This window comes from Pteronotus mesoamericanus, unplaced genomic scaffold (genome assembly GCF_021234165.1).
Source record: "Pteronotus mesoamericanus isolate MK-2021 breed Mesoamerican mustached bat unplaced genomic scaffold, CSHL_Meso_final contig_105, whole genome shotgun sequence".
NCBI classification, from domain to species: Eukaryota; Metazoa; Chordata; class Mammalia; order Chiroptera; family Mormoopidae; genus Pteronotus; species Pteronotus mesoamericanus.
The window spans coordinates 4,339,113-4,361,907 of NW_026555006.1; the positions used below are offsets into that span (position 1 = coordinate 4,339,113).

The window sequence follows — 22,795 nt, forward strand, 5'->3', positions numbered from 1 at the left end:
TTCCCAGTGTCCACACAGTGCCCAGCACCAGGCGGTGCTCAGGGAAGATGTGGAATCCACGCTTCGATTCCCGCCCTGCCACCCTGGACACGTGTTGTTCCCCTGAGCATCCAGCATCCTCGTGCATACCCTGGGAACGCAGTGGAGCCGGTGGGGGAGCGCCTATAGGGACCGGCCCCCCTACAGCTCTCCCTGGTAGCTCCCTCTCCCCGCTCCAAGGGTCGACCCCCAACCCCGCGCCCGCGGCCGGGCGGCCGCTCCCGCCTCCTTCCCACCGCTCTCCACTCCCACCGCTCCTCGATCCTCCTGCTTTCCTTCCTCCACCTACCTCCGGCTGCGCCCTGTCCGCGTACCTGTTCGTCTCTCTTGGTCCTCGGAGACTCTAGGTTTCTAACCGCTGCGTCTCCGCGCCTCGCGTCTTTCTCTGGTCTCTCTGCCTGTCTCTGCCCACCTCTCTCTCTGTCTTTTCTGTCTCCGCCCGTGTCCTCCTCTCGCCGGCCGGCCGGTAGCCGGAGGTGGCGGCGGGCCCCCGCGCCGGGCGCGATGAGCGGCGCCTGCACGAGCTACGTGAGCGCGGAGCAGGAGGTGGTGCGCGGCTTCAGCTGCCCGCTCCCGGGGGGCGAGGCGGCCGCGGTCTTCTGCTGCGGCTTCCGCGACCACAAGTACTGCTGCGACGACCCGCACAGCTTCTTCCCCTACGAGCACAGCTACATGTGGTGGCTCAGGTACCGGCCCTGGCCCTAACCCCACCTAGAACCCCAAACCAGTCTTAGCCCTCTTGCCCCGCTTGAGCCAGGCCGCGTGCTAAGCCCTCAGGACGCATTCTGATCCTGGTTCCAACCACTATTCAGATCCAGGCTTGAACCTCACCCCAACTCCTTCCTGAAAAAGCTTCACTCCATCCCCATTCCAAGCCTCATCCTCCACCACCCTCAACCCAACCCCAAAATACATACCAACACCTCTGCCTAACAACAAAACTCCCATCTTCCAGTGTTCGCAGGAAACCCAAACTCCACCCCCATCCAAGTGCCCACCAAGATCCCCTCCCTAATATCAACATCAACCTCATTCCTGACTTTACTCACTTCCCAATACTGATCCCAGCCTTTACTGTATCACCAGCCCAACCTCCCCCTCCAGAATGCCTGCAATCCCACCTGAGCTCTCCTTCCCCACCCTGATTCCAAACATTATATATAGATCTCCATCCAAACCTCTGCTTCAAGCCTTAGTTCTCACCTCATGCTACACCCCAACTCATCCCCACCCTCATCCCAGCCTCAACTCTTTCCTTCCCCCTGATACTCACTCATTCTTTCAGCCATCTCTTACTGCGCACTTAGCTCTTCTAGGCCCTGTGATGAGTGCTAGGGAGGTACTACAAGCCTGAGCTAAGAGAGAAGACCAAGAGGTCAGCGCTACCTCCAAATTCATCATGACACTATGGCATAATGCCACAGCAGAAGCCAGCTCAGGCTGTATTAACAGCATGATTTGGGTGAATACCCACAAGTCCTCAGTTTCCCCACTTGTTCAGGTGAGGCTATTGCTGACATTCCTGGAACCTCAGTGGAGAGATGAGAGGGCAGTTGGCTGCAGTCTCTCTCCATCTCCAAAGGCCTCACCCTGAAAGTAGGACTTGACCCTGAACCTGCTCTGGGAAAAAGATATCAGCAAAAATGGAATGGGCCATCTTCGTAGACAGTAATTTTCCTGTCCCCGGAGGTATTTGACTAGAGGGGCTGCATGCCCTCTGAATGGGAAGAGACAGCCTCCCACTAAAATTTCTCTGAGCCTTTGTCTTTTTATCTGTCAAATGGGGAAGATGATAAATCATTGCCCTGATTTCCAACTAGGGCAAGGACCAAATGAGATAAAGAGGTGAAATCAGCTTAGCGTATGCCATGGACAATTATAGATACCATTTCTTTTTCTAAATAGTTCAACCCATAATTCTAAAGGATTTTCGGATGGCCAGGTTTTCAGAGCCTGCACACTCAGCTGCTATCTGTAACCCAGAGAAATATATTAATTCTCTGTTCATCCACTTTTTCATTCATTTATTATAGCCTTTTCTCTGTATCAGGTGCTACACTAGGCATTTGAGACACAGAAATCAATTATTCCCTGCCCCTCGGTAGCTTATAGTCCACTCAAAGAGATATGACATGCACCTAAAGTACAACAATGGGGTTTTTGTCTAAAAGCGACTCTGTACTGACCACTGAGGCAGGTGCTGATGTATGATAGCACTTACTTCCCTTTGGGGTATAGAGACAATGTGAAGCTTTGGGACTGATTAGAGCCCAGTCCAAACCTTGGTTCTGTCACTTAATAGCTATGTGAATTCAGGCAAATTATGTACAAGTCTCTCTTTTCATCTTTAAAATGGCAATAGTAATACCTGTCTCATGGAATTGTTGCGAGGATGTGGTGAAGTATGCGTGTGAAAGTGACCCGTACATATTGTAGATGTTCAGTAAAAGGGAGTTCTCTTTCTCTGGTTCATAGGAAGGGAAAGTGAAGCTTGGAGTAGGAAAGTGATTTGTCCAAGATCTTCTAGCAGATTGAGGGTGGGAGGTGGGGGTGGGTAAGGCAGGGGAAAATGGTGGTGGGAAAATGGAGACAACTGTACTTGAACAATAAAAAAAATTTTTTTTAATTAAAAAAAAATCTAGCCATGTCACAGTAGACTGAGATTTAAAGAACATTACCTAGGACCGTCCAAGGGCTCGATGCATTAGTACATTTGCAACTCTGGCACGTTTTCTCTCCATTTTACAGATGAGAAAACTTGAAAGCCCTTAAGTTACTATCAGGGAGTGCCCCAAGCCCAGGCTTGTCCTGCTGCACAACTGTGTAAATCTAACCCTGGCTCTCTTATAAACTGCTCTACTCAGATCATTTGAAAAAAATACTTAATGACCTTTTACTGTCTTCTGGATACTGTGCTAGCCCTTGGAAACACAGAGATGAGTAACCCCCTCAGCACCCAGCCAGAACCCCAACCCTCTACTACTACCCTCTTCCCTAAACACCCTGAGGTCCCTTCAGTTGCCTTGGACCCTTGTGATGCATGGAGTACTTTAGTGGCTTAGGCAATGAGGTAGTTGTTGGATAGGGTGAGCTCTGAGGTTATATCACATGTCATTGTGGTCCCATCCTATGACCACACTGCAGGCTAGTTCCTCTGTCCCCAGAGAGACAGCACCCACTTCTTGACTGACCACTGATCTGAGATACAGCCCCAGAGTTCTCTCACCCACTCTTCAAAGGACCCTACTTTTAAAGGGTCCTTTCCATCCAGGTGGCCATAGATGTCCCTTGTAAAGGGTGGGGTCCTAACTTGAGCACAAATCTCCCAGCTGAGAGCCTTATAAACAGTGAGTGTATCTCAAAAGAGGAAATAATGTTTCAAAAACGAACAAATATTACATGCTTTATGTGGAAAATGTAGAAAGGACAGGAAAAATTAAAAAGGAACGAAATCATGAGCAATCCAGTGTCTGAGCTTGGGTTCCCCATAAAACTCAGAGACAAGGATTTGCGGAAAGATAGTGTATATGGAAATCAATCCTAGAGAACACTGGTGGAGGGTAGGGAACTGAGGGTGGGGAAGGGAAGGAACTAACCACAGTGTTACCAAGCAAGTCACCACCAAGGGTCCCCAGAGCTTAAGAACTCTGCCAGCCAGTGTAGAACCTACACCTCAAAATCATTCCAACTAAGGGCTGGGAAGCTGGGAATTCACATACCAATGCCTGTTAGTCATTGGTTGTGTGCTGGTGTGAGAAGGCAGGCATTAATTTTCCTGCCCTTCTGACCTGCTCACTGTGCAGGTTGAGTCTGTTCTGGGCCCAAGAAAGGCCTCAGGCAAAAAGATACAAATGCTGGCATTTGAAACTCTGGCCAGAATATTTTACAATTATATCCCTAATGGGACACTGACAAGACATCCACATCCTGGGCTACATCCAGCTACAGCCTGTTAGCATTTTGGTGTATTTCCATTCAAACCTTACATAGTTCTTACGCATCTATTTGTATTTATTTATTTGAGCTGAAGTTATGCAATATACTTAGTAATGTGTCCTGCTCTTTTCACTTACATTCTCTCATCTAAATTTAGCCTTGATCTTAAATATTACTTGAAAAAATGTTTTTAAGAGCTCTTTACTATTCCATTGCATCCATTGCAGGGGTATCCAATAATTTATTTAGCCATGGTAATACATACTCTCCAAAGCTCTAAGGTGTTTCTGTTTGGTGGAAATTAGCCATCAGCTAGCTGGGAGCAAAATGTGGCAGAAATGGCAAGGGCAGGAGTCTGGGGCTGGGGTCAGGGAGAGTGGTGGGCAGAAAAACTGGAGAAGGAGTCTGTGATATAGTGATTTATAAGATATTTGGTCTTCATCCACAGTTCCTGGATCACAGCTCCCAAAATCCTTGGAATTTCTTAAGTATTGAGAATAATAAAGGGGTCTTTTGGGCCCCACTCAAGGGTAGAATCTGGTTGCCGGGAAAAACAAACCATGTGATGAGAGGTTTGGAACTTCCAGTCCCTGCCGTCTTTTCCTGACCTCGGGGAAATGGGCTGGAGATTGAGTTCAATTATCAATGGCCAATGACTTGCTCAATCATGACTACACAAAGAGGCCTTCGTAAAAACCTAAAAAGACAGACGTTGGTCCTTATTGTTCTTTTTGGAGAGCTTCCGTTTTGGGGAACCAGAATGCTTTCATGTGCCACCAGGCCCTAAGCTCCACAGAACCTCCTTTGTTCGTGACCTTGCCGTATGTATCTCTGCATCTGGCTGTTGATTCAAATCCTTTAATATTCTTTATAAGAAATGAGTAATCTAGTGAGTGAACAATTTTTCTTGTTCGTGTGAGCCATTCTGGCAACGTAATCGAACCCAAAGAGGGGGTTATTAGAACCTCTGATCCATAGCTCGTTGGTCAATAGCACAGGTAAGAGCCTGGACTTGCAGCTGGTATCTGACGTGTGCCTGCGTGTGGGGGGTCATGGGGCACTCTTGGACAGCTGAACCCTTAACCTATGGAATCTGATTCTGTCTTTGGTAGGTCGTATCAGAATTGATCTGAATTCTCAGATACCCTGCTGGGGTCAGAGAAACACTTGTTGGTGTGCAGAAGTCTCCGCATGCCTTGTTAGTACTGGGTCTGGGGAATCCTTTTCAGAGTAGTAGGCAAGAAGGGCACAGAAACAAAGCCTGGTGCTTACCTATGTCCTAGCATTGTAAGAACATCTCACAGTGCCTAACACATAGTAGGTAGTCAGTAAAATTTACTAACTACCTGCTTTGTGCCAGGGCCTGTACAAGAGGAGGACAAGGCCAAGTAAATATGGTCTGCGTCTGCCTTCAAGGAACATGTGAGAAATATGTAGAACACCTACTATGTGCCAAGAATATGATAAATATCATTCATCCTCACGACCACCTGTGGAATGCTCTGTTTTGATCACTCTCACTTTTCAGACTAAGAAGCTTTGGCTCAAAAGGTTAAACACCTTCATAAGGATCTCATAGTTAGTTACAGAGCTGGATCCTAACCCAGGCAGGTCTGATTCCAAAGTTCTTTGCTCTTTTCCTACCACATTGGGCTGCCTGGCCCAGTGGAAGTGCTAAAGGTCCTGAGTAAAGCATCTGGGTGGATTAGCCTGGCATGTGGGGAAAGAGGGGAGGGGAGAGAAAGGGAAGAGAAAGATGATCAAGGAAAGCATTACTGAGGAGACATTTAAGATGGGCCTTTGGAGACAGGTAAAATTCTAATGTAGGGAGATAATGGGGAGGAATCATGTGAAAAAGAAAAGACAGTAGCCCCCAAATGAGATAGGAGGTAGTTGTCTAGAGACTAAGTGACTAAGGCCCGACTTGGGGCAGACACAATGAGATCAAAGAGTGAGGGACCAGTGGCAGGAGGTTTTTAGATGTGGAGTCCACACTCGTATGACCTACTGGAGGGTGGGTCAGAAATTTCCTTGAGGCTGGAAGGACAGCTGATTTTTAACTAAGGCCTACCATGTTGTCTTGATTTTTTTTAAGAAACAGCAGTGTGGAGACAGCTCTTTAAGGTCATCTCCAGCTCCCTGGGGTGGGAGTAGGTTGAGGAAAGTGGGGAAGGAAGGAGAGGAGAAGAAAGGGAACACCCACTGAGTCCCAACTATGTGGTGGGACACTTCTCCTATAATATGCTACTTCCCAAGCCCCTTCCTGACACTCAGTTCCTCTGTGGTTTTCTCTCCCCAGCATTGGTGCTCTTGTGGGCCTGTCCATAGCAGCAGCGGTCCTCCTGGCCTTCATTGTCACCGCCTGTGTGCTTTGTTACCTGTTCCTCAGCTCAAAGCCTCACGCCAAGTTGGACCTAGGTTTAAGCTTACAGACTACAGGTAAGACAGAGGCCACGTGGTTTCCTTGTATTCGGCAGGCAAGCATTTTTACAAAGGGGACATATTTAGAAATGATGTTTGGAACATTTGCCTCATGAGTGTTCCTGGAATATTCAGAAGCAGCAGCTCATTTCTCAAGAGGCTTATGATGTGAACATTTCTCATCTAAACTTTTCATGTGCTCTGTGTTTATCAAAATAATTTGATATAGTCAGCATTCTATTTGTTACACAAATATGAATTCATCTTGTGGATCTTCTAAAACAATGTTTTAAGTCTAGTCTTACAAAATACAAACTGATTTTAATATTACACCAAACAAAAGACAATAAGAAAAATTCGCTGCTCCCCAAACAGTTTCCTCAGAAACTAAATACAAGTACTTTTTGATAATCCGATGTTCTGGACCACCCGTTTCTTTATTATCACAAGCCACCTACAGCCTCCCTACAGGGTCCCCATGAAAGTGTTGCTTTTTCACAAGTCTTTATATCACAGGTTTTCAGAACCTCTGCAAGGTACTGCGACAAAAACAAGTAGCTATTGGCAAAAGATCTTTCAGTATCGTTTGGTAGACAACACTCAAAATGGGTATTGTAATCGCCATTTTACAAATGAGAAACCAAGGCCGAGACAGATTAGGTGACTTGCCCCAAGAATCACAGCTAATAATTTGTAAGGCTGAAATCTAGCCCATGTCTTTCTGCCTGAGTCATGCTCTTACTTCAGCCCACCACACTGGGTCTGTACAGTATGTAATTAAGCACAAAATTGTTTGATACCAAACGTTAAGAGCCTAGCTGGTATGGCTTAGTGGATTGCACACTGTCCAAATGTTAAGGAGGGTTTCAAAAAGGAAAGGAGACTTGAATTAGTGTTGAGTTAGCGAAGGAGTTGGTTAGGCAAAATAGAGGAGAAAAGGCACTTCAGGATAGGATAAATAATGGGTAAATGTATGTGGGCAGGACCGAGTGAGAACTATCCAATGACAGGGTCATTCACCGTGGGGCACCATAGGGAATAAGGCCAGTCTGGACAGGGGAGAAATTTAAGCTCAGAAGTCAGGATGACAAACATCAGGGAGGGACATGGGGCAGGGTGTGTAAAAACTAAGTTTCAGAGAAAGACAGAGGGAGCTTTTTCCATTGTACAAGATTGTTTGTCCAATTTAGCAAATTTGTGCAATGAACGGCAGCACAGGACCTCTTCTCAGATCCTGGCGATTGTGAATATCCCACTGTGGCTGAGCAGTGAAAAGCAGGAGGGATGGCTTTAGAGGACGGGGGGATTTGGCGGGTGCCCCTTGGAGTTGGGAAGACCTGGGAGGCAGTGGCAGGAGAATAGAAAGAAAGCCTGAGCGTAGGCCCAGCCTATGGGAGACCAAGGGTAGCCCAGGCTTCAACTTTTATAGAGAAAAAGCATAAAAGTTAATGAAAGGCGTTGAAAGACCTGACTATCCAGTGAGATATGGGAAAGCTCAATGTCATAGACAACTTAGTTCTTTCCAAGTTAATTTGTAATTTAAAATCCTAACAAAAGGTTTCATGGAATTTGTCAAAATTCTAAAATTAATCTAGAAGAGTAAAGGTGTAAGAATGAACAAAACAGTTTTGGAAGAGAAAGAAGGGACTTGCCCTATCAGATAATAAGACATTTTTAACAGATAAAAATTTGTCAATTTGATATTGGCACAGAAACTGACAGACAGAATTGGGCAATGCAATGTCCTCAACTAGGTGCAAATTTACTCCCCAAGGACATCTGGCAATGTGTGGAAACATTTTTGGTTGTCACAACTGGGTGAGAGATATCTTTTGGTAGAGGCCAGGGATGCTGTTAAACATCCTACAACACAGAACAAGGCTCCATAACAAAGAACTTTCCAAAATGTCGATAGTGCTCATGTTGAGAAACCCTAGAATAGAAAGTCCAGAAACAGACTAAAATACAGGAATTTAAATAAAACATTTAATTTTAAAAATTTAAAAAGTAAAGGAAAAATTGGCAAATTTGCCTGCATAAAATGCAAATAGACATCAAATACGAATAATACAAAAGACATTATACAGAAAGTTAAAAAACAAGTGATAGACTACAAAGATATTAAAAATGGATCTACACACATACAGGCAATCATTATTTACAGATTCAATATTTGTGAATCTGCCTATTTGCTAAAACTTATTTGTAACCTCAAAATCAATACTTGCAGTGTTTTCAAGGTCGTTTGCAAATGTGGACATGCGCAGAGCAGCAAAAAAATTGAGTTGCCCCATCACACACATTCCTAGCTGAGGTTGAACAAGGCCATGCTCTGCCTTCTTGTTTCAGCTCTTACACTGTAAACAAGTGTCCTTTTCATCGTATACTGAGTGCCATGTTATTGCATTTTTATGACTTTTGATTTTTGATTGACTTTTTTTACGACTTTTGATTGAAGGTTTTGATGATGGTTTCACTGTTGAAAATAGCCCCCAAATGTAGTGCTAAAGTGCTGTCTAGTATTCCTAAGCACGAATAAGACTGTGATGTGTTTTGTGGAGAAAATACATGCTTCAGGTAAACTTTGTTCAGGCAGGAGTTATAGTGCTAATGGCCATCAGTTAAATATTAAAAATTAACAATATGTATTAAATACGGTGTCTTTAAACAGAAATACACAAAACAAAGTTATGTCTTGATTCATTGCCAAAAATGTTTTGACCAGGGACTCACAGGAACCTAACTTATATTAATTACATTGGGAAAATGGATCACATTAGCGCTGAGAAGTTTGGGTGGGGAGAATGGCTACTGTCATATATAGCTGATAAAAGTATATAGTGGTACCACCATTCTGTAGAGTAAGTTGACAATATCTATTTATATTAAAAGTGAATATACCCTATAACTCAGTAATTCTACTTCTAATTATCTTAGAAGAAATAGTTATACTAGAAGAGGATTTGTAAAGATGGATAACATGATAGTTTGTTATATTGGAAACAAACAAAGTGTCTACCAGTAGAGGAATAATGAGATATAATACTATAGTTAGAAGGAATGAACTAGCTCTAAATAGATCATCTCATTTGTTCTTCACAATAACTGGGCAGAGTATAGATCTTATTACTATCCATTTTACAGATGAAGAAACGGAAGCCCAAGTTACCTAGTGAGTGACAGAGCCAACTCTACCTCCACTCCTTGCTCTCCTTATTTCTGTGCTGCGAAACAAAAGTCCCTATTATACGCCAGACACTCTTAAACTTTGCATGCATTATCTCATCTAATTTTCCCAACTATCTGAGTGAGGTATGTATGATCATCATCCATTTTACAGATGTGAAAACCAGGTCTCAGAGAGGTGAGATGACTTACCCAAGGGATTAGAGTTTGTAAATTGTGAATCTGGAATTTAAATACATGTGTTTTTCTGCCTTCAAAGTCCTACTCTTTCTGCCTTACCAGGCCAGGTCCATGAATGCTCCTGCTTATGTCCTGGTCCCCTGATCTCTCCCCACCCTTTTTCTTTGCTCACCCCAAGCTTTTCTGTCAAAAGGAATACAGTGCATCTCTTTGCCCTGTGAGTGAAAATCACCCTCCTCCTTTTTATTGCTCAGCTACTAGCCCGTTATTCAGTTGCAAGGGTTTGAGATAGCTTATGTTCTTGCTGTTTGCTTCTTATTTTTAAGATTGAAAATGCATTAACTGACCTTTTATTAAATGATAGCTTTTAGCTCTGTCTTTTGCCCAGTCTCAGCCCTTAGTTCTTCTCTTTTTTCTTCATTAATTGCTGCCCTCTGCTTCCCAGGAGCCTCTTGTCCCTCCTTCTGCATTTGAGACAGCTTAAGCTCACCATCTTATACTCATCAGAGCTTTACCCTTTACACAGACTTCCATTTTTATTTGCTCTCTCCCTCGCCAGCGGGGCATATAGAGAGATCATTAGCCCTATTTACATCAGAGGACACCAAGAGAAGTGAATTGGCCAAATCTATACAGCAGTGATCATGTGTTGCTGGGATGTCAGTCCTGATCTCCCAGCCTCTATGGTCATTGCACTATACCTCAGGGGCCTGATCTGAGTGTGAGGACAAGGATCGTGTGGGCAGTGCCTTGGCAAGAGCATAGTGGGAATGGAACAGAGTCTCTGAAAACAGCCTCCAGCTGCTACTCAGGTGTTCTGTACTGGCCCATCACCCCCATTTCCACGCTATCCCCCAAACTTGGGGTGCAAAAAAACCATAACACTCTTACTCTGGTACTTTGTAACTATCTTGATCAGAAGAGTGACTGAGTTCCTACTGTTGTGCTAGATGCTATGCTAAGAACTTTAAACATATTATCCCATTTACCTGCCTAACTACTCTGCCAAGTGTTTATAAGCAATCCTATTTTGCAGATGAGGTGAGTGAGGTTAAATATGGAGTTTCTGTTCAAACCTTGGTGCATTTAATAAGAGACAAAGAAAACAATGCGGGTAAAAATGGAAGACAAGAGGTCAGTTCTCATCATTGTCTTAAAGGTGTTGGTGAGGAGCTTATTAGTCAGTCATTTTCATTGACTCAGACGGCTCCTAGAAATCAAGTCCAATGCTTTCACTGTAGAGATGAGGAGCCGAGGCCGTAAAAGACAGTCACAAGCCCAAGGTCACCCAGCCAACTGGCTAAGCCTTTGCCTCCTAGTCCAGAGATATTTCCCTGCAGCAGCCCCTCTCACTTTCCAGTGAAGGTTCATTTGCACGAGAGCCCACTGCTTTTTCATGACCCGCATTTGGTACTTATGACCTAAACAAACTTCGGTGATGAATCAGTCTTTCTTTTTGTTTTTTAATTGACAAGTTCTTTGATTATGTCTATTTTAGGTTTTTTTGGTTTTTTGAGACACAAGTAATACACACACATATATTCATTTTTTGAATTTTTTGAATTTTTTTGGAAAATGAGAAGATGCAGATAGGCAAAAAATGAGATAAAGTACAGATCACAGAGAATCACTATTAACCTTTTGGTGTATAATAGTTCACTTTTTGCCTTATAACACATGTAGATGTACATTATATATGTTTTTCAACAAGTTGTTTTCACTGTACAATATACAATGAGCATCTTCTCATGCAAATGAATGAAACACCCTATTAAATGAATGAGATTGGGTCAAAAGATGAGATGTTGGTAACAAGAATAATCTGTAAATCAAAGGATCACTGAAGGACTGGAGTAAAATAGTAGCAAATATTTAGCAAGAAAATGCAGACAAAAAGAACCTAGTGGCGGTGATATTAATAACAGAAAATAGTTGAATTCAGGGGAGAAATGCATTAAATGGGATAAGGACAGTCCCCAGAATGCCTTTTGTTAGAATGCAGAGCCCTAAACTTCTTTCTCAGACCGTTTATCTCTTCCAAACACCTTTCCATCTCATCTCCCTCTCTTGTCATTTCTTCATTATTAAAATGCCTGTCATCTTTTTCCTCTTTAAATTCCTCGAGAGACTGAAGCAGCCTTTGCCTACAATTCCCTTCACTTTGCTGGCATTCAAATTTTCCATAGGGATGTTTTTCCTCTCTCTTTGCCAGGCTGCACTTGGGCTTCCCTTCATTTTCTTTGCAGGGTTTTTTTACATGATGTAGTTGTTTCCTGTGACAATTTGGGATAGTTTCCTCCTCTTTTCCTTGCCTTGAGATGTCTGTGAGCCTAGACCCTCAGAGCACCTGCAGACAGAACTAAAGGGAGAGGGAGAGGGAGAGGGAGAGTTCTCTGCTGGGATTTAAGGGATTCAAGTCCTCTTTCTCTTGGCCACAGTCACAATCACTTGCAGGGCAGTCAGTCTTAACTCATCTGTGAGCAGGGAGAGAATCTAATTCCTCTTCATGTTGGTCATCACAGACTATTCCAAGTTGATGGCTGAGGGCCTCAGGCAATGGGAGGGCTGGCCACAGAGGTCCTTGGAGAATGGTGGGAAGACACAACCCTGGTGTGGAACAACAGAGAGCCTGGCTCTAAAACCGGTTTTGCAGCTCTCATTATGTGGCCTTAGGCAAGTCATTCTCTCTGGGCCTCTGTTTACTCTGTAAAATGTATACAGTAATGCCTACTAAGAAAGCTGTGAAAACTAGAGGTGATGCTTACATAGGAGACAAATTAATCTCTGACACATGGTAGGCTTTGAACAATTTTTTTGTTATTATTATTAGGTACCTAGGTTTTACGTTAGTCTCCTCAAAGAGTCTGTTGATATCTCAGAGATAGGAACTGTATCTTAAATGCCTTTGAATCTCCAGGACCTCGCCTATTCCTAATCCCTACTAAGAGTATGCTTGCTCTCTGGGAAGAGTCCAAGCTTTCAATCAAGCTGAATGAGAAGTGAATCCTGGATCCAATACTGAATGGCTGTTTAAATATTGACTTTTTCTACTTGGGCCTCATTTATTTTTCTATAACATGGAATAATAATACCCACCTCAGAGTGTTGTTAGAAGAATCAGATAAGATTTTTGTATCAGTGCATAACAGCCAAACACGAATCTTACTGTATGTAACTGCCTTGTGCTGAGAGCCCCACAATTTAAGAGGGACTTTGACCAATCAGAAGGCGATTAGAGGCAGCTCAGTCTAGGAACCAAGTCATGTGAGTATCAGCTGAGGAGCTGGGGACTTTTGGCCTTGAACAAACAGCTTCAGGACTCACAGCCTAGGCCCTCAGATCTCTGCAAGGCTGTCCTGTGGCACAAGGAGGAGACATTTGGTGAGAAGCCAGAGAACAGAGCTGGGATCAGTGTAGGGAGACATAAGGAAGCAGATACTGATTCAATAAAGACACACCTCTCTTTGAAAGAGACCTGAAATACTCTTGTGAAAAACAGCCTCACTTCTCTGGGCTATTTAGTTCATCAATTTGTAACTCTTAGTTTTGGGGGGAAAAAGAAGCACCCCCAAAACTGGAAAGTAATCGGAGCAAGGCTAAATGTGAGATTTATTGATAGTTAAGGGGATTCTTGCATTGCATAGAAGGTTGCTAAACCCTTGTACCAAATAGAATGCCTTAAAATGCAAGCTTAAATAACAAAGGATCCCAAGGAGCCTACTAAACACACACACACATACATACAAAACAACCTCCTAGAACTAGTAAGTGCATTTAGCAAGGTCATTGTATGACCTACTTGAAAGATGAGAACCAACATCAATTCTATTTATATATGAGATAAATTAGCAACAAACAATTGGGGACAATTAAAAACACAATAATACCATTTATTGCCACTCCCCCAAAATGACATACGTAGATGTAAAAACTAATAAAACAGGATTTGTATAATAAAAACTATAAAATGCTGATGAAGGAAACCAAAGAAGACAAATAAATGGAGAGCTAGGCCATATTTATGAATTGGAAGGCTCAACATAGTAAAGATAAACATTGAAGCAGTTTATTTGTATATATAGACGAATTGAGTCTAAGATTTATATGAAAAGACAAAGGAACTACAATAGCTAAAATAATATTGAAAAGAATAATAAAGTTGGAGGAAATCATACTCCTTAGTAAGATTTTAAGATATATTATTTAGGAACAATAATCAACAGTAATCAGGACAGTGTGGTACTGGAGGAAGGACAGACACATAGTTCAAGATAGGATGCAGAAATAGACCCACATGATAAGTACGCCCAAAAGATTTTTGACAAAGATACAAAAGCAATTCAATGGAGGAAGAATAGTCTTCTCAATAAATTGTGTTGGAACAACTAGACTTCATAGGTAAAAAAAAAAATAAAACTTTACCTAAATATTGTATAGATCTATATGTAAACCATATAGATCTAAAAAACTTTTACTATAAAACTTTTAAAAGAAATCAGGAGAAAATGTCCATTACCTGGAGTTTGGCAAAGACTTCTTAGACAAGGCACCACAGGCAAAACTCATTTTTTTCTTTTAATTTTTATTTATTTTTAATTTTTAATTTATTTAGTGTTTATGCTATTACAGTTGTCCCAATTTTCCCCTCTTTGCCCCATAGCCCCCAGTCCCCCCTTCCCACACTGATGTCACGTTACATGTGTGTCAATCCCCACACCGATGTTCATGGACATGTGTGATGCATATATGTCCATGGGTGATGCATATGTTCTTTGTCTAATTCCTTCACCTTCTTTCAAGTAGTCCCACCCTCCACCTTCCCCTCACAACTGTTTGTTCAGTCTGTTCCTTTTATCTGTGCTTCTGATTCTATTCTGCTCATTGGTTTATTTTGTTCCTTAAATTCCAGTTATAAGTGAGATAGTATTTGTCTTTCATTGCAAAATGAAAAGGGAACCCACTGTATGAGAGAACATATTTGCCAATGAAACATTGGACAAGGGTTTAATCTCCCAAATATATAAAGAACTTGTACGACTCAACACCAGGAAGAAAAACAATCCAATTAAAAAATGGGCAAAGGACCTGAATAGACACTTCTCCTAGGAGGACATACAGATGGTGCATAGATATATGAAACAATGCTCAACATCACTAGCAATCAGAGAGATGCAAATTAAAACCGCAATGATATATCACCTCACACCTGCCAAAATGGCTATCATTAATAAATCAGCAAACAAGGGCTAGTGAGGATGTGAAGAAAAGGGAACCCTAGGGCACTGTTGGTGGGAATGCAGACTGGTGCAGCTGCTCTGGAAAACAGTATGGAGTTTCCTTACAAAATTAAAAATGGAACTGCCTTTTGATCCAGTGATTCCACCACTGGGGCTATATTCAAAGAATCTTGAAACACCAGTTCAAAAGAATATATGCACCCCTATATTCATAGCATTATTTACAATAGCCAAGATTTGGAAACAACCTAAGTGCCCATCAGTAGAGTAGTAGATAAGAAAGTTGTGATACATTTATACAATGGAATATTATGCAGCAGTAAAAAAGAAATTCTTACCGTTTGCAACAGCATGGATGGAACTGGAGACTATTATGCTAAGTGAAATAAGCCAGGCAATGAAAGACAACTCATTATTTTTTAATTTGTCATTGAACTTCATCAAAATCCAAAGTTTTTGTGGTGTAGAAGACCCTATTAAGATAATGAAAAGACAAGCCCCTTATTTCTAACAAAGTAATATTCTAACAAACAACTTTTATCCAGAATATATAAAGAATCCCCAAAACTTAACATTAACAAAACAAATAATCCCACTAGGAAATGAGCAAAAGACTTAACCAGGTACTTCACAGATAGCAAGTAAGCACATGAAAAAATGTTTCCCTTCATTAGCCATTAAAAAAATGAATATTAAATCTACAATGAGATACCAGTTCACACTTATCAGAATACTGAAGTGAAAACACTGACAATACCAAATGAGGAATGAAGCAACCAGATCTCTTGTATACAAGGTGGGACAAAAGAAGGTTTACGGTTGTGAGTATGTGAAACGGAGTTTATTCTCATATTATTATTTAATTATTATATTATTTTCCATATGAATAACTGTAAACCTACTTTTGCCCTACCCTGTATTGCTGGTGGGAATGTAAAATGGTACAGCCACTTTGGAAGATAGTTGGGTGTTTTCATAAAGTTACACATGCACCACTTACTATATTTGTTAATTTCCTATGGCCACTATAACAAATTACCACAAACTTGGTAGCTAAACATAATAGAAATTTATCCTCTCACAATTCTGGGGGCCAGAAATTCAAAATCAGTTTTGCTGGGCCTAAATCAAAGTCTCCAGGGGTAAATCTGTTCCTTGACTCTTTTTCTGGTGACTGCCAGCATTCCTTTGCTTGTAGCTGCATCACTCCAATTTCTACCTCTGTCTTCTCATCACTATCTGTGTGTGTCTCCCTCCCTCTGTCTTTCCCTTATAAGGGTACTTGTGATGGAACTTAGGGCCCACTTAAATAATTCAGGATAATGTCCTCATCTCAGAATTTTCAATTTAAGTATATATGAAAAACTTTACCATATAAGATAACATTTACAGAACCTAGAGATTAGGAACTGAGGTCTTTGGGGGCCAACACTCAGCCCACTATACTGTGCAAATCAGTCGTCACACTCCTAGGTATTTATCCTATAGTAATGAAAGTGTACATCTGTACAAAACCTCTACATGAGTGTTCATAGCAGCTTTGTTTGTAATAGGTAAAAACTGGAAACAACCCAAATGTCCTTCAGTGGACAAATAGTACAACCATACAATATATGCAGCTATAAAAAGGAATGAACTATCCATATACACAACAACCTGAATGGATCTCAAGGATATTATGCAGAGTGAAAAAAAGCCAATCTCAAAAAGTTATATACTGTATGATTCCATTTATATAACACTTTTGAAATGACAAAATTATAGTAATGGAGAGTGTATAGTGGTTACTGGGAATTAGGTATAAGAGGAAGGTCTGACTATAAAGGTGTAGCATGAGGAAGTTTCTTTGCAGTGACAGACAGTTTTTTATCCTGAGTATGCCAGTGGTTATGAAAAGCTACACATGTGATAAACTTTTATAGTACTAAACACCAAAAAAGTACATGCAAAAACTAGTAAAATGAAATAGGATCAATAGTAGCTTAGTTAATAGTATTGTATCAATGTCAGTCTTTTGGTTTTGGAATTGCTTTATGGTTATATAATATGTTATCAATGGAGAAAGCTAGATGAAGGATATACCGGAACTCTACTATTTTTGTAACTTCTTGTGAGTCTTAAATTGTTTAAAAATAGAAAGTTAAAAACAAAACAAACACAAAAGTATATTTATTGATTCTGTAGGTGAGAAGTCCAAAAGTAGGGCTGGGCTTTAAGCATGGTTTGAATAGAAGTTCACAATGTTCTCAGGCTTATGACTACATCCTCCAAGATTCTCTCAACTCTGCCTTCTATCTGTGTTACCTTTCTCCTCAGACTGACTTTGCTCATGGTACCAAGTTGGCTGCCAGCAGTCCCTAGGGCTATGTACTTTTTCTTCCCTTCTACGTGCCAGGAGGAGAAAGGGAACTATCTCTTTCTTCAACCAGTGGGAAATAATAAAGGCCCGAGCTCTACTCTGATTGACCACCTTAGGTCATGTGCCCACCTCTAACCCAATCACTGTACCGAGGGAAATGTTATGCATTGATTCCCTATCCATATGACGAAGGAATGGGATTACTTGATTGGCTCAGATCAATCAGGGCCCACTCCTGTAGATGGGGTGGGGGCAATCCCATCCAAATATAATTACTATTAGCAGGTGGGGAAGGGGAAGAATGGATGTTGGGTAGGCAACTCCAATATTCAGTAAAACTTCCTTCTTGACATTTACTCTTCCCTTAGTTTCCGAGGTACCATTTTCATAGATATCCTCCATCGATGGGTCTTAAAGCATGAGTTTTCTAAACAGAGAAGGTATAAAATGTCATTCTAGAAGAAAGAGCATGAAGACCCAGAGATGTGAAGGGATGGACCCATTTAGGGAACAATGAAAATTTTGGTGTGGCTAAGTGTAGAGATCATGAGGGAAGAGTGGTTAGTAATGACCCTGAATAGAAGAGATGGGACCAGTAGTGAAGAACCTTGAATGCCGTGTAAAGTGTCACAGATAATGGGAAGACATTGAAGGCTTTTAAGAAAGAACAGTACATGGACTCACTTGACCTTAGAAAGATCTCTCTGGCTACAGCCTGGAAGGTAGACTGGAAGGGCCTGACTGGAGGCTGTTCCAGTGCTCTGGGCAGAAGAAGGTGAAAGCCTCACCAAGAATGGTGGCCTTCAGGATGGAGAGAAATGGATGAATATGGCAGATAGTGATTTGGCGGAATGAGCAAGACTTGATGAACTGCTTGGCTTTGTGAAGGGATTAGAGGACAAAGGTGTGAAAGATGGTGAGAGAGACTTACATTTCTGGCTTGAACACTTGATACTTTTTTAGGCAGGAATGCCTAATTGTGTCAAATGCTGATGAGTTAAGGGAGATAAGGATTTATAAGTGACCATGGGATTTAGTGACAAAATATTTTAAGCTATGGTGGGCACAGAAACCAAGAAAATTGCATCAGAGTAAGTCAGGAATGGGAAGTGGAGAAAAATAAAGCCACATGAGCCTCCTTTCAAATTCAGATATAAGAGGAGAGGATAACTCAGTAGATGAAGGAAGTCATGAAATCTATTATTAAAATAATGTATGTTTTTAACATTTCTAAAAAAAAAATTTCTCTGCATACTGGTTGTGTAGTAAGCCTGTATCCTGATCTATAAAATTAGTTTTTTAATAGTACCTACGTCATAGGTTTACGGTGAAGGTCCAGTCTTCATATCTCTTAACAATTGTTTATTGTCTGCCTCCCCCACTAATCTTTAAGTTTATGAGCAACATTGACAGCTCCTAGTGCAAGGCACGGTATATGACTAACAAATATATGTTAGATGAATGCTGCATTTAAGACTCTGAGCACACTCAAGGTAAGCACTCAGAGAAGTTAGCCAGGGTGTGTGAGCCCAGTGGGAGGAATGGGATGCAGGAGGAAACCCCATGCCCTCGGCTTGCTGTTTTCCAGATCCTGAGGAGGTGCCCCCTGACAGCCAAGATGGGAATACAGGCAAGCCAGTGGAGGTGCCGGGAGTCAACCCTCTACAGCAAAGTTATCCCTTCCTGAAACCACACCTGGACTGGAATGAGGAGCAAGCTGTGGATCCCAGATGCCTTCTTCAGCATTGTTTCATGGCCACAGTGACCACCAATGACATTCCAGGCATCCCTGAGGGGGCCTCTGTCCCCAATCTAATCTCACATGCACCAGAGCCATAGACATTCAATAAATGTCTTTACACCATCCTCTTCTGGAGTCTCTATTCAGTAGAAATCTGGGGATGGGGGTGATCAAAGGTACTTTAGGACCTAGTGGGATAAATGAGGGCTTTTCCCAGCAAACCTACCCCGAGCCTGCCGTGGACCCACCTATTCTGCTCTGCCTGGTCCACTGTGAGCCAAAGGGAATTAAGACATGGATCTGAAGTAAAATGATCAGTAATAACTCCATGAAATCAAGGAGAAGCCTATGGTTTATGGAGGCTCAGAGGAGCCACTCACCTAATCTGGAGAGTGCGAGAATCCTGACTTGTTCTTCCTGATACAGAACAGGTGTACTTGGGATACCATGGAAGATGACTGGTACCCAGGAGTAGATACTTCTCTGCTCCACTCCTAGAGTGAGCTGCTTGTCTATGTAGAGTACACAGGGCCTGACCATGTTTAATATCATTCAGTTCCTTAGGTGGATGAAAGAGTGAATCAACGAGTGAGGAAATGAATGGTTAGCAGGTCAAACACAGGCTCCACAATGGGGACTCAGCCACTTCCTGACCCTGTGTAGCCCTGATAGAGTCCTTAGTATCCCTGATCCTCACTCCTTTGCTGGGTCATGGTGAGTGTCCAGAGATGATGGATGCGAACCCCCTTCATAAACATAAAAGTACTACAAATACTTTAAAATTACAAATGGGTGCTTTAGTTGTTGTTGTTTATAGATGAATGAACTTTTTTTCAGTATTTTTTTTAAATTCAGATATTTTCTTTTTAATTTTTAAAAAATTTTTAAATCATGTTTCTTCTATTACAGTTGTCTCAACTTTTCCCCCTTTGTCCGTCTCCACCCATCCTCCCCCCGCCCCCCGCTCCTACAGTCAATTCCCACTCTGTTGTCCATGTCCATGGGTCATTCATACGTGTTCTTTGTCTAGTCCCTTCCCTTCTTTCTACCATTGTCCTCTTTCCCCAACCCCTCTGGTCACTTTCAGTCTGCTCCATGGTTCCATGCCTGTGGCTTACTTTGCTCATTAGTTTATTTTGTTGAATAGATTCCACTTATAGGTGGGATCATATGGTATTTGTTTTTCACCAACTGGCTTATTTCACTTAACATAATATTCTACAGTTCCATCCACGTTGTTGCTAACAGTAGGAGTTCCATCTCTCTCTCTCTCTTTCTTTCTTTCCTAAATGCACATTGATTTTATTTATTTTTTTAAATGTCAAAGCCAATTATAAATATTAAAAAACTTAAAACCATTATAAAGTCTCAGCAATTAAAACATGACACCAGCACAGAAATAATCAAATAGATCAATGAAATAAAATGAGCACTCTAGAAACAAACATATATATCTGTCTAGCAATGTAATATATGGTTAAATTGATATTCCAAAGCAATGGGAAAAATAAGGTTTATTCAACAAATAAGGTGCATGGGCCACTATTACTTGAAATAAAACAAATATAGAGCCCTATTTCACACATTATACAAGAAATATTCAGGTGAATTAAAAATCAATATGTAGAATCTAAGGAGTTTTAGGAGAAAATACAAACTAATATTTTTCTTACCCTGAAGTAAAATATTCAAACCCAGAAGCTATTAAGTAAAATATTAACAATATGACTATGTTAAACATTTAAGACTATATAGTAATATACATATTAAAAAAAGTTAAAGGACAAGAAATAGAATGGGAAAGTATTTGCCGCACATCTGAAAGAGGGTTAATAGTTGGGTTTTTTTTTTAGGGAAAAAAATTCTATGAACCTTTAATCAATAAATTGATAAAAAATACCAAAAAGTCATTTAAAGCTTTTTAAAAATAATAGGCAAGAAATATACAAAAACAGGTTTAGTTTCAACAAATAATAAAGGAACAATTGAAATAACATATCATTGTCATAATCAGATTAATCCATATTAAAATATTGGTAATATCAAGTACTGGCAACTGTGAAGGGAACTTGGTATTCATAGACTCTTTTTATTCATCTTCTTAAAGTAGTCCCTTTAGCATATTTTGCAATGTTGATTTGGTGGAGGTGTATTCTTTTAGCCTTCTTTTGTCTGAGAAACTCCTTATTTCACCTTCCATTTTAATTGAGAGCCTTGCTGGGTAGAGCTGTCTTGGTTGCAGGCCTTTACTTTTCATGACTTGGAATATTTCTAGCCATTCCCTTCTGGCTTGCAGTGTTTCTGTTGAGAAGTCAGCTACTAGCCGTATCGGGGCTCCCTTTTACGTTACTACCTGTTTCTCCCTTGCTGCCTTTAGGATTCTCTGTTTGTCTTTGGTATTTGCTATTTTAATGATGATGTGTCTTGGAGTGCGCTTCATCGGGTTCCTCTTGAATGGGACTCTCTGTGCTTCCTGAACTTGTGTGACTTTTTCTCTCCTCCAATTAGGGAAGTTTTCCATCATGACTTTTTCAAACAGGTTCTCTATCCCTTCCTCATCCTCTTCGCCTTCTGGTGTCCCTATTATATGGATAGTACTACGTTTCAGGTTGTCCTGAATTTCCCGAAATGCCTCTTCATTCTTTTTGAGTCTTTTTACATTTTCTTGCTCTTTCTGGGAGCTTGTTTCTACCTTGTCCTCCAGCTCGCTGATTTGATCCTCTGCTTCATCTGGCCTGCTTTTGATTCCTTCTACTGTGTTCTTTATTTCAGAAATTATATTCTTCATTTCCTCTTGTTTCTTATTGATAGTTTCTCTGTCCTTTTTCATGCTGATATAGTTTTCAGTAAGTTCCTCGTAGTTTCCCTGTAGTTTTTTGTAATTCTCTCTGAGCTCACTGAGCTCATTGAGCTTCCTTAGAACCATTGTTTGGAACTCAATATCTAATAGTTTACTTGCCTCTATTTCATTTAGTTCTCTTTCTGGGGATTCCTTCTTTTTCTTCAACTAGGGGGTGTTTCTTTGTCTTCCCATTATTTGTGAGACTCTTCTTTTTTGCTTCTGCTTCTTCAATTAATCTGTCTTGATTGCCTGACTTTGTGGTGGGAACTTCTGTGGTAGGAGACCGCTGTTTTCACTTTCTGGATCTGCCTCTGATGATGTCAGATGTCATTCCTATCTGCCCTTAGGCAGTCTGTTCGAGACTTCCAGGAATCTACTCCAAATGGGTGTTTTTCAATATAACAGTAAGAGCAAGTGCTCTGGAGCCAAGTGATTGTTTTAAATCTTGTCCCTGCCCTTACTTGTTAGGTAACGTTTGTACCTTTGTTCTCTCATCCATCTAAGTGAGTATAATAGTTGAACCTAACTTAAAGAATTTTGGAGGTTTAAGTTACTGAGTGCAAAATACTTAGAGTTGGCAAATGGAAAGCTTTATGTGTTGGCTTTTTTTTTTTTAAATTAAGCTGATAGCAAAGAAATCTTAGGGCAGGATGCTGACTGCCACCCCTCTCTCTCAGCTGTTCTCATTTTTTTTATTTTGAAAGTCTAATGGGCTTTATTAAGTGATTCATGAAAAGAGCAGCATTCCATGTAGCAAGTACAGAGGGCCCTCCCCACTTCTCTTCATCTTTGGCAGTGGCTCTAGGCTTTGCCTTGGGAGAGCAATGCATGGATCGGAGATACTCAGTAGCCAC

The 22,795-nt window shown here is 41.3% G+C and overlaps 2 protein-coding genes across 2 annotated transcripts; one reads left to right on the forward strand and one right to left on the reverse strand.

The window, feature by feature from the left end:
• Window positions 1-543: 543 nt before the first annotated feature.
• SHISAL2A (shisa like 2A) lies at window positions 544-19,209 on the forward strand. The gene is made up of 3 exons (XM_054572398.1): window positions 544-725; window positions 6,275-6,414; window positions 18,947-19,209. The coding sequence occupies exons 1-3, from the start codon at window positions 544-546 to the stop codon at window positions 19,195-19,197; spliced, it is 573 nt and encodes a 190-aa protein (XP_054428373.1). The 3' UTR covers window positions 19,198-19,209.
• LOC129069211 (transcription elongation factor A protein-like 7) lies at window positions 11,717-18,676 on the reverse strand. The gene is made up of 2 exons (XM_054571806.1): window positions 18,672-18,676; window positions 11,717-12,092 (listed from the first exon to the last, which is right to left on the reverse strand). Exons 1-2 carry the CDS (start codon window positions 18,674-18,676, stop codon window positions 11,717-11,719), a joined length of 381 nt encoding a protein of 126 aa, XP_054427781.1.
• Window positions 19,210-22,795: the final 3,586 nt, after the last annotated feature.